The sequence below is a fragment of the Vigna radiata genome, unplaced genomic scaffold, assembly GCF_000741045.1.
Source record: "Vigna radiata var. radiata cultivar VC1973A unplaced genomic scaffold, Vradiata_ver6 scaffold_353, whole genome shotgun sequence".
Classification (NCBI taxonomy): domain Eukaryota; kingdom Viridiplantae; phylum Streptophyta; class Magnoliopsida; order Fabales; family Fabaceae; genus Vigna; species Vigna radiata.
The window spans coordinates 139,582-151,208 of record NW_014542184.1 but is presented as its reverse complement, the minus strand read 5'-3'; the positions used below and the strand labels follow the sequence as shown (position 1 = coordinate 151,208).

The window sequence follows — 11,627 nt, the reverse complement described above, 5'->3', positions numbered from 1 at the left end:
CTAATTAAGGGCTTCTAGAAAACGAAATTACAACTTAATTAAAATGGAAATGACTAAATGTTGAGTCTTGAATGATCACGCCACCTTCCCTAATGCTCCAAATGATGTTTNCCAAAATTTCCCTGCAACCAAAATGCACTTAATCAGCTCAGAAAACCCAAATTAGCACAATTACGAATTTCCGATCAAATTAAGCAGAATTTGGAAAACGGGGAAATAACAGACAATTAAACACAATTCCCTGGTTTATTTAAGTGCAATAAACTAAATATAGTTCAAGAAATAACCACTCATCAGCGACCTAGACCTAGGTTAATCCAAAGTACAAATACTAGAATATGAATTTAAGAATATAAAGAATTTAAAATTCTTACTTTTTAGATGGAATTTGTAATTCTTTAATTTTAAGTAATATAATTACTTTAATAAAATTCTAGAACTTCGATTTCTTTCAAAATTTCTTACTGAAAAATCATATTTTGCGATAAAGCTTTTCAAATTCTCTATAAAATTGATTACCCTCATTTAAATGTCAAAATAAATCAATTATATATCAAGACATATAAATTATATAAGCATTTGATTTAAACACAATTATTCTAATATCAAATATTATTTTTCCAACAATAAATGTCAAATATGATAACTTGTAACCTTGTCTTAACATCCTTTTGACTTTTCAAGATAGCCAATGAAATAACTAGTAATATATAGTCCTTGCACCAAGTTTCTTTTTACGTGGATTATATATCCTTACTTTTGCTTGACATCTCTAAACATGAAGATGTCTTAAACTTAGTTTCTTTCTAGTCCAAAGTTCAAAAGGATTAGGAACTGCTTTACTAGAAATCATGTTAAGAAGATAAACAACTGTCTTTAATGAATACATTGACAAAGATTTAGAAACATTGTTATGATTCAACATACTCCTAACCATATCCATGACAGTAAAATTTTGTTTTTCTACTACATCATTTTTGTTGTGATATATTATAGGTTTAATGTCTCAATAGGTCCTTTCGTCAGAATTTCAAATAGGTCCTTTATTTTTCTGACGTCTCAATTAGGTCCTTATTTTTGTTAATTTAATGCAAATAAATCCTTTCTGTCAATTTTATCAAACGGCGTTAATGAGTGTGTGATGTGGCATGGTGACACTGTAGTTTTAATACACATGTAAAAAAAAGTGTGTGTGAATTGGATTATTTAAATTTTAGAATTAAAGAATTAAATAAATATATTATAATTTTTTGCTGAAAGAAAGGGGAAAAGTGGCAGCCCTTTCTTTCCCAATTAGGTTTTCAGACTGGGAAAAGGCTTCCCCCTTTGCTCCTGTGTCGTTTCGGTGATGGTCATGGTGCTTTGATTGGTTGCAGGTTAGGGGTCTCTGTTTGTTGGGTGTTGTTTTGGTTTTTCTTTGGTTTTCAGGTGGAGATTCGATTGTTGAATGTTTGCGAGGACGGAAGGGCAAGCAAACTTGGCTTCAAACTCTTGCGCGAGAAGGAGATGCACGATTATGGGGTTTTGGTTGCTGTAGGTGCGTGTTGATGGGGATGAACTGGGTTGCGTGAGAGAAAAAAGAGGCTGCTCGTAGAGGAGGTTGAACTACGCTGCTTGCGGCTTGATGGCGATTTAGGCTGGTGCGCGGGAAGCAGCGGCGCGACTTGTTACGATTTGCGGCATTGACAGTGGCCGCATAAAGAACTGGCGTTCTGGGCAACGCGAACTGGATTTCTATGTTATTTGGGATTTTTATGTTAAGGAAGATGAAGGAGAAGGAGGCCTCATGATCTGCTGTTTGGGATTTTTATGCAACAAAGGAACATTGACGTAATTTTTAGACCAGGGAATTTTTGCACAACTACAGTGGAGGAGAGTGTTAACTTAATCTTGCACTTGAAGTTCAATGTTCATTCTTTGTAGTAGGGTTAAGTGGCATGGTTGGTAATTGGGTTTGGATAGAAACTCAAAAAAATTGAATTACTAATCGAGTGATTCAACTGGATAGTTCAATATATATTTATTTAATTCTTTAATTCTAAAATTCAAAAATCCAATTTAAAAATATTTTTTTGACACGTGTATTAAAACTATAGTGTCACCATGCCACGTCACACATTCATTAACACCATTTGATAAAATTGACGGAAAGAATTTGTTTGTATCAAATTAATAAAAATAAGGACTTAATTGATAAAAATAAAGACCTAATTGAGACGTTAAAAAAATAAATAAATAAATATATATATATATATATATATATATATATATATATTTATATACTAAATTTAGCAATTAATTTAAATTATTAAAAATTAAATTTCAAATATTACGAATGCTGTAAAAAATTATTTATTGTGTTATTATAATTTTAATTTTTTTATCTTTTCATAATTTTCAGAATTTGGTAAGTAAATCGAATTCTGACTTTGATTTTTTTTTTTGACATATTCTTACCACGTGAGGTTTAAAATTCAAATTTTTTGACTTGGAAAAGTATATACCATATTAAAAATAGTAAACGGTTTGAAAAAAAAAATTTAAAAGTGCTTCTTTAAGAAAAAATTTCGACATAATTGAAGATAGGACTTACAGAGATATATGTTGACATAAGATGGAAATAGTATGCCATTCGATCAGAATATACAAATATAATCAAATGCATTACTTGGTATAATGTTTTTTATTTTTGGTATAATCATTATCTGAGCAAATAATCAAGGCAACTGCAGAGTTATTATGGAGGGAAAAAATCTACAACTGAGATCAATATGCTATGGTTTCTTCTTACTGCTGAGTTTCAGACCACATGCTACGAAGGCACAAACACCGATTTTTGTGGGAAGTAACTGCCAAAACACAACCCAAGAACCCCTCAGCGGTGTATACCAAACAAATCTTGACGGCATGCTCAGATGGGCATCTTCAGACGCAGCCACAAGCAAAGGTTATAACTACAAAAGCATAGGTAACAACAGTCCTGTGTATGGCCTCTATGATTGCCGTGGTGATGTGGTTGGATACTTTTGTCAATTCTGTGTCTCTACTGCTGCCAAAGAAGCCCCTCAGCGCTGCCCCAATAGGGTCTCTGCTATGGTTTGGTATGAATTCTGCATTCTAAGTTACTCCAACGAGAGCTTTTATGGGACTGTTTTAACAACCCCTTCATGGCATGCTCTTGGAGAGAAAAATGTATCCAAAATGGAACATATTCAGAAAGGTTATGATTTTGTTAGCAGTTTAATCAGAAAAGCAACTAAGGAGACTAACCAGTTGTTTTATATGGATGCCTTTAATTTGAGTTCCACGGAGAGAAGGTATGGCTCGGTGCAATGCACCAGAGTTCTCACAAATGAAGGGTGCAGACAGTGTTTGGAGACCATATTAGCCCAAGTTGCCAAATGTTGTGAACAGAAATTAGGATGGGCGATTTGGACTGAAAGTTGTGCGATAAAGTATGATGATCATATGTTCTACCAAACATCTTCAGTTACTGAGCCTAATCCGAAATTAGGTGATTCATTCATATTACAGTAACACCTTTTTAATTTTTTGTATTGTAATTTGGAATAGTAGTGACTTTCTGTGACACAGGTAATACTTGTTTGTTTATTTATTGAAGTTGATTTCTCTGGAAAATTAATTATTCTTCTTTTATACTGTTACAGCTAAGCAAGGGGGCAATAACAGGTCAAAAATTTTGATTATTAGCTTCAGTGTTACAGGGTCAATAACTTTACTGTGTCTGAGTGTATATGGGTGGTGGTGTAGAACTAGAAAAGGTAATTTCCCTCAACAATAGATGACTATTTTCTTTATGGCTTATTTGCCATCCCATACTCAAATATGGTTATTTACTTCACACAATAACTAACAAACTTGACTATGTAGATGGTATGATATCTCGTGCCATTCGTCTATCATCATATCACAATATTCAAACTGAGGACACACTGAATCCAGACCTTCCTACTATCCCATTAATCACAATTCTACAAAGTACTGGTAACTTCTCTGAAGTATCAAAACTGGGGGAAGGTGGATTTGGCCCAGTGTACAAGGTTTTAATGATTTCGATTCTGTATATAGATTGTTTATTTTTATCATCTTTCAATATAGTTTTATTGATTGATCGCTATGTTTGTCAGGGGACTCTTCCTGATGGAAGACAAATTGCAGTTAAAAGGCTGTCACAATTTTCTGCTCAAGGCTCAGAGGAGTTCGATAATGAAGTAATGCTTATAGCTAAACTGCAACATCGCAACCTTGTGAGACTTCTTGCATGTTGCTTGGAGGAAAATGAAAAGATACTAGTTTACGAATATTTGCCTAATAAAAGCCTCGACTTTCACCTGTTTGGTATGTTCTTACACAGAAGTAAAATGCTTTCTCTGCAGTTGTTTGCTTGTTTCTTTACATTTTGTCTACAAAAGTTACTCTGGATTAACAAGTGAAGTTGTTCAATTATGGGATTTAAAGTACTTGATGTAAACTGGGTACTCTTTATTTAAAGAATAAGAACAGCAAGACAGGATAATAATACCTATAGAAGCGTTCTGTTCTCCTTTCATAGCCTGAAACTAAATTCAAGTTATAACATGCAATGAATAATCCTGCTATAGATAATCTTTAAGGATAAACACTACATAATTCTTTCAGTAATTCATTTGGTATTTGATAGATTTTGCTTCAAATACTGTCTTGTTGCTCAATTTCTTCTCTGTTCTTGTGTTGTCAGATGATGAGAGAAGAAAGCATTTTGATTGGAAATTAAGATTAAGTATTATCAATGGAATAGCAAGAGGTGTTTTATACCTTCATGAGGACTCTCGACTGAAAGTAATTCACAGAGATCTCAAAGCTAGCAATGTTCTATTAGACCCTGAAATGAATCCCAAAATATCAGATTTTGGATTGGCAAGAGCATTTGAAAAAGGACAGAACCAGGCAAATACGAAACGAGTAATCGGCACTTAGTGAGTTTACTCATACTAAACATTTCTTAAACCATAAGGTTTACGGAGGAATTATTAAGCATATCATTTAGAAAAAAGAAATTCTTTGCTTTCATACACCTTAACATGACAAATAATAAAGCTCTATTGATTTGCATTAGTGGATACATGGCTCCCGAGTATGCTATGGAAGGCTTGTTTTCAGGGAAATCTGATGTTTTCAGCTTCGGAGTTATCGTCCTAGAAATCATTTGTGGGAGAAAGAATAGCGGATTCTATCTCTCAGAGCATGGTCCGACTCTTCTATTGTATGTAAGTCTCCTCAGTTATATATGGACAAGAAACTATTCAACAATTCTAGTTAATGCTTTTGACAGTATTAACAAACTTCAGATACTTGTAGGCTTGGAGAATATGGTGTGAAGGAAAATGTTTGGAAATGATGGATCCTACGCTGGAAAAATCCTTCGTAGGAAGTGAAGTTGAGAGATGCATACAAATTGGTTTATTGTGTGTTCAAGAAGATGCTAAAGATAGATCAACCATGTCTGATGTTGTTGTGATGTTGGCAAGTGAGGGAATGGTCCTTCCAAAACCCAAGCACCCACCCTTTTCGATTGGAAGAATGACCTTAGTGGAATTCTCTACATCAAACAATTCCAAGAATCTTTCCATTAATGATGTAACAACCTCTGTTACTATACCGAGATAATGAACACTTTTGTATTTGATTTCATTTATTCTCCTCATGGGACATCGTGTGTCAACTCACAAGTCGTCAGCTCCAACACGCTACCATGACACCCCAGTCAAAGGTCTGTAACTATCTTCCACCACCGCACCTACACCAGTCATAACCTGCCACACTTTTGCTGGCCAGCATGCACACCTACTCCCTAAGTCACAGTTCCATTATCAATAATGTACTCTTTTAAGGTGCAAGCTGGTGTACACTTCATAATACCAATCTTGGAGTAAACTTAAAAAAAAAATATCCATATATGTTGAAGTAGGAAGTGGAAACGAAAATATCTGTCAGTAATGAACCTAGCTCAATATTTGTTCCTATTAAGAGTAAAGGAAAAACTTGTGATGAGAACAAAATAGCCTCAAACTCACAGGTTATGCCATGATAACGTATTAAGAAGAAAATATTTACAATACCAACAGGGCAAGTTAACTCGAATAAAAAGCTCTTAATAAAGAGTGGCATATCCCCCAATATTCAGGCACGAAAAGTTCACTTCATATATTTTGTAATAAGCATCACCATATCCTGTTTTTCTTTGCAAATCCATGCCATTGTGCTGCAATGGCTCTTCTAAGCATTTTCACAAACAGGAGACAGCCAACACCAACTCATACTTGTTTGGGTTATAAGAATAAAAAGGAGACTATGAATGTGTGAAGTTGTTTTATTCAAATATGAGACTCCTATTTCCTATGGGCATGCACAAACTTTTAGATCTGTTTCTGAAGAAAAGTGATACCAAAATCATTTGAAAAGTGAGCCACGAAGATGATGAAAGCAACTACCATTGAGAGAACCGGATTTTAGAAAAACGAAGAAATTTGAAAGGCAGTGATGCAATTGCAAAGAGAGACATCACTCGAGTTGATGTGACTGGTATGTAGAAAATAAACGTGACACAATCACCTAGAAAATAAGAAGAGTCTTTAATTCACTGTAATAATTTTTATTGAATCTTGATAACTAGAATTTGGACTAAGTATGAAAACTAAAAACAAAATACACAGATATGTAGAAAAACAAAGGCATTTGAAAGGCGGCGATGCAATTCCAAAGGGACAGATAGAATATGAAATCAGTGTTCAGTTAGGAGGAGTTATGTAATCACTAGTTCGCAACAAGTGCCACAAACCATTGAAAGCTTATTTAATCTAATAATAATTCGCCAGTGAAATTTGTATAAACTGAAATCGGTAAGCAAAAGAGTTAAAAGGATCTAATACAGGGTATAGTTACAAAGTTAGAAGAACATTACTGAACCATATATCAGGGCAAAAACAATCACCAAGCATATATAGAGAGAGAGCATTTATTGGAACACACATTGAACCTACTGAACACATAAAAATTATTAGAATTTTGAGAAGAGATGCACGTCACACTAGCTGATATGACTGTTCTTCATGATATTCGAAGAGTAAAGAGTCCTACCATGAAAATATCCCATAGTATTCATATATATACTATATAATAAGAAATTGTGAATGACTATAGAATATTCTTATTTGTCGAAGTGTTATATGTCTAAATAAGTAACTACACGAGTAAATCTCAATCATTGATAACAATGATGCGTGTGATACTTACATTTATATTTCTGTTAACTACAGCTCTAATGTTACTTTTGAGGAGACAAATCATTTTTGTAATTATACATTACCTAGGTAAAGTAATAGAGATTGTTACATCAGTACTAAGAAGATTCTTGGATCTTTTTGATTTTGGTACTTCTTCTGAGAACTTTCTTCCAACAGAAAATGCTGGGTGCTTGGGTTTTGGAAGCGTCAATCTGTCACTCCCTAGCATTACAACAACATCTGACATGGTTGGTCTGTAAGTTGCATTTTCTTGAACACACAACAATGCAATGTGTATGCACTTCTCAACTTCACTGGCTTTGAAGGATTTTTCCAGCATTGGGTCCATCAGTTCCAAAGGTTTTCCTTCACACCATATTCTCCAAACCTGCAATTATTTGTAGTTAACTTGTGAATGATAGTGCTATACTTCTGTTAGCAAGTATTGATGATAATTTGTTAATCAGACCAGAAGGATGACTCACGTATAAAAGAAGAGTTTCATCATGTTCTGACAGATAGAATCCATTGTTTTTTCTTCCACTAATGGTTTCTAGAACTAGAACTCCAAAGCTGAAAACATCAGATTTCACTGAAAACAATCCTTGCATAGCGTACTCAGGAGCCATGTATCCACTAATTCAAGTCAACAGAGCTTTGTTAATTTCACTTGTTTCAAGTTTATAACAAGGAATTTAATCTTTTTTTCAATAATTAAACACTGAAATAAGCATTCACAAGTCCTACTGTTAGGTTATGTTTGGTATAAGTAAAACTCACCAAGTGCCCATTACTCGCTTTGTATTTGCTTGGTTCTGTCCAATTTCAAATGCCTTTTCCAATCCAAAGTCTGATATTTTGGGATTCATGTCATGGTCTAATAGAAAATTGCTAGCTTTGAGATCTCTATGAATTACTCTGAGTCGAGAGTCCTCATGAAGGTATAGAAGACCTCTTGCTATTCCATTGATAATGCTTAATCTTAGTTTCCAATCAAGTTGTTTTCTTTTCTCGTCATTTGTCAACTCAAGAAGATAGAAGGGATTTAAACAACACTAGCCATTTAGAAAAGGAAAACGTTACTTTTGACAACGTTATTTGACAACTTTTTTACAACGCCACGTGGCGTTGTCTCATTCATTGTTTTAAATGGTTTTTTGAATAAATTTATTTTTTTTTCAAGGGGGTTTTGGAAAAAAAATGCTGAAACATGTTCCCATTTTCACTTTTGTGAAATTCATCCCTAGGAAACTATGAAACTCTCTCACTAGTTTTTCCATTCTCCATTTGAAACTCTTGCTTCGCCACCGAAGTCGCTACCGTCCACCGTTGTGAAAATCGTTCTTGGGTCCACCGTTCTCTCTGGACAAAGTGGTGTGTGTCGGTGTACCATTGAAGTGCTTGGAGGAAGTCTCGGTTAGGTCGACCCTCGAAAGGTTTCGTTTTTTCCTTGTCGGCTTTTTTCCTTCGTTGGTTGGGTGCTTTTTTGTTTGTTTATTCGCACATTCGAATGTGTTTTTTATTCGCACATTTGAAAGGTGTTTTTCTGTTTATCGAAGAAACATTTTCCTTTTTCATTCGCACGTCTGCAGCACGTTGTTTTTTGGGTTTATTGGAAGGATATGAGTGTTTGGTGTAACTGGTTAAGTGCAATGCTGCTGAAAAGGAATTTGTACCAAAAGTCCATCACCGCTCCCCAGCTTTTGATTCATGGCTCCCCATGGAGGGGTTGCACCTGTTTTTGGTTAAATATTTGGGAGAATGTTGCCAGTGTTGGTTGATTCTTATGGGAAGACTTGTTAGTGGTTGGAAGGATATGAGTGTTTGGTGTAACTGGTTAATATAGTTTAGCTGCTGAAAAGGAATTTGTACCAAAAGTCTATCACCGCTCCCCAACTTTTGATTCATGGCTCCCCATGGACCTCATTTTAGTGAAATTTAAAATGGAAAATTCATGAAGAAACGAAACTTCAAGAGTCAAAGCCATTGCACAAAATAACCAAGAAAGAACCACAAACTTTAACCAACCTTACCACCGACACCGGTTAAAGTACACCACAAACTCCACAGACAAACCAACAGCACACCAATCAAATGGTCACGGCATCAACACAACAACCACACAAAATCAAATCAAAATCAATAAACCTGAAAATGGAACCCTAAACCCTAAACTCTAAAAGTGCGAAGGAGAATGAGAGCGAACGAGAGTGGTGGAACAGAGAACGACAGTGAGCGAGAATGGTGGAACGACTGCTTGGACGAAGAAGAATGAGTGCGAACGAGAGAGAATGTAAATTCCAAAATGAAAACCTTACATTCAGAACCAACTCTTCTGGAAAGAGGATTCACTCAAAAAATTAGTCACGGCATTTTGGGAATTTCATTCATGACATATTTTCTTATTAAAAAAAATTAAATTCAAACCTAACCCAATGACAATGCGACTTGTCAAAACTGTTATCAAAAAATAGTTGTTAACATATCACTATCTTTTAGAAAAAAAAATGCTAAGTATTTTCCTTAGCATGAAAAAAAAATACAAAAGGATATTATAGCCTTTCCCACTGTTCCCTTTGAAAGAATCCAACAGTTTAAAACCTTTAGCTGACTTATTAACTGAAGCAAATTTTAAACACAGACTATGTTTAAGAGCAAAGTGCTGCCAAAACTATACAAGCTACCTTTTGCACTTTTACTAATGAAGCATTGAAGCAATCTGAAAACATACCAAACAGGTGAAAGTACAGACTTGAGCTGGGCATATACTCGTATACAAGTATCTTTTCGTTTTCCTCCAAGCAACATGCATAGAGTCTTACAAGGTTACGATGTTGCAATTTAGCTATAAACATTACTTCATTATTGAACTCCTCTGATCCTTGACCAGAAAATTCTGACAGCCTTTTAACAGCTATTTGTCTTCCATCTGGTAGAATCCCCTGATAAAAGTTTGGGATAAAAGTATCATAGAAATAGATGGAAGCAATAAAGAATATATTTCATAATTTCAAATGATGAAAACCTTGTAAACGGAGCCAAATCCACCTTCCCCCAATTTAGATGCTTCTGAAAAGTTATCAGTACTCTGCAGAATTGTGATTAATGGGACTATAGGCAGGTCAGTGTTCAACGTTTCCTCGGTTTGAATTTTATGAAATGATGTCAGCCGAATCCCATCTACAAAGACAAAAGTCTGAGTCTTATTTGAACAAAATAGCCATATTAAAGTAGGAGAAACTGCAGAAAATTATCTTTTCTACCTCTTCTTCTGTACATATGCACCCAAACAAAGAAGGATTGTTGATCCCATCACTGAGAAGCTGATGATTAAGATTTTTGACCTCTTTTTACCTCCATGTTTATCTGCAACAACATAAAAAGTAAATTTTTAAAACTAAAAATAAAAAATAATCCAAATGTACTGTTATCATATTCAGATTCACCTGTTTCTAGATTCGACACAGGAATTGAAGATGTTTGGTTGTTAAGAAGGTAGAACATATAGTCATCATACTTTATCATACAAGTTCCAGACCAAATGAACCATCCTAATTTTTGTTGGCAGAATTTGGGAACTTCTGCTAACATGGCCTCCAAACACTCTCTGCATCCATCATTTGTGAGATCTTTAGTGCATTCCACCAAGCCATACCTTGATTGAGTGAAACTCAAATTGAAGGCATCCATGTAGTATAACATGCTGGTTTCCACAGTTGCTTTTCTGATTAGGCTTCTCATAAAATCATCACCTTTCTTAGTCTCTTCCTTTGAAATGGTTTTTGTTCCAGCGGCATGCCATGTCGGGTGTGTATGAATTTTCCCAAAGAAGTTTTCATTTGAGTACTTCAGAATGCAGAAATCATACCACACCATAGCAGACACCCTATTGGGGGCAGTGCTGAGGAATTTCTCTGACAGCATTAGAGGCACAGAATTGACAAAAGTATCCAACCACGTCACCACGACAATTGTAGAGGCCATACACAGTGTTTTTGTTTCCTATGCTGGTGTAGTTATAAACTTTGCTTGTGGCTGCATCTGAAGACATCCTTTTGTATGCAGTGGTGAGATGTTCTTGGGTGGTGTTTTGGCAGTAACTTCCCTGGTAAATCAGAGTTTGTGCCTTTGTAAAACTGAACGAACTGAAACTCAAAGATAACAAGAAACTAAAGCATATTGATCTCACGCTTAGTTGTATTCCCATCATGGTGCATCCATATATAGACTTTCTACGGTTATTCTCTCAGAAGATGAAATAAAAACTTTCATTTTGATATTACATGTTTTATAGTCTACCCAAAATGTTAGTCTTCTGTCAACATGATTATCTTTACAAGACCA

General features: G+C 34.9%; 1 protein-coding gene and 1 pseudogene across 4 annotated transcripts; one reads left to right on the top strand and one right to left on the bottom strand.

Annotated features, from left to right (window-relative positions):
- The first annotated feature begins 2,684 nt into the window (after positions 1-2,684).
- LOC106779167 (cysteine-rich receptor-like protein kinase 10) lies at positions 2,685-5,691 on the top strand. Of its 4 annotated transcripts, none has more exons than XM_014667223.2 (7): positions 2,685-3,514; positions 3,669-3,782; positions 3,892-4,061; positions 4,149-4,359; positions 4,739-4,976; positions 5,117-5,267; positions 5,359-5,691. In XM_014667223.2, the coding sequence occupies exons 1-7, from the start codon at positions 2,740-2,742 to the stop codon at positions 5,665-5,667; spliced, it is 1,968 nt and encodes a 655-aa protein (XP_014522709.1). In that variant the 5' UTR covers positions 2,685-2,739; the 3' UTR covers positions 5,668-5,691. The 4 variants fall into 4 exon arrangements, with proteins under 4 accessions (XP_014522709.1, XP_022632185.1, XP_022632187.1 ...); XM_022776464.1 differs by having other exon boundaries at positions 5,117-5,263; positions 5,359-5,527; XM_022776466.1 differs by having other exon boundaries at positions 5,117-5,263; positions 5,349-5,487.
- A 1,603-nt stretch (positions 5,692-7,294) lies between these two features.
- LOC106779164 lies at positions 7,295-11,620 on the bottom strand (annotated as a pseudogene).
- Positions 11,621-11,627: the final 7 nt, after the last annotated feature.

What these genes read in the sequence shown, in the direction of transcription:
- LOC106779167 (XM_014667223.2), top strand. Translation starts at nt 2,740, where the DNA reads ATGGAGGGAAAAAATCTACAACTGAGATCAATATGCTATGGTTTCTTC. An exon ending in GTGGTGTAGAACTAGAAAAG is followed by an intron (nt 3,783 to 3,891) that starts GTAATTTCCCTC and finishes TTGACTATGTAG; the next exon opens with ATGGTATGATATCTCGTGCC. An exon ending in GTCCGACTCTTCTATTGTAT is followed by an intron (nt 5,268 to 5,358) that starts GTAAGTCTCCTC and finishes AGATACTTGTAG; the next exon opens with GCTTGGAGAATATGGTGTGA.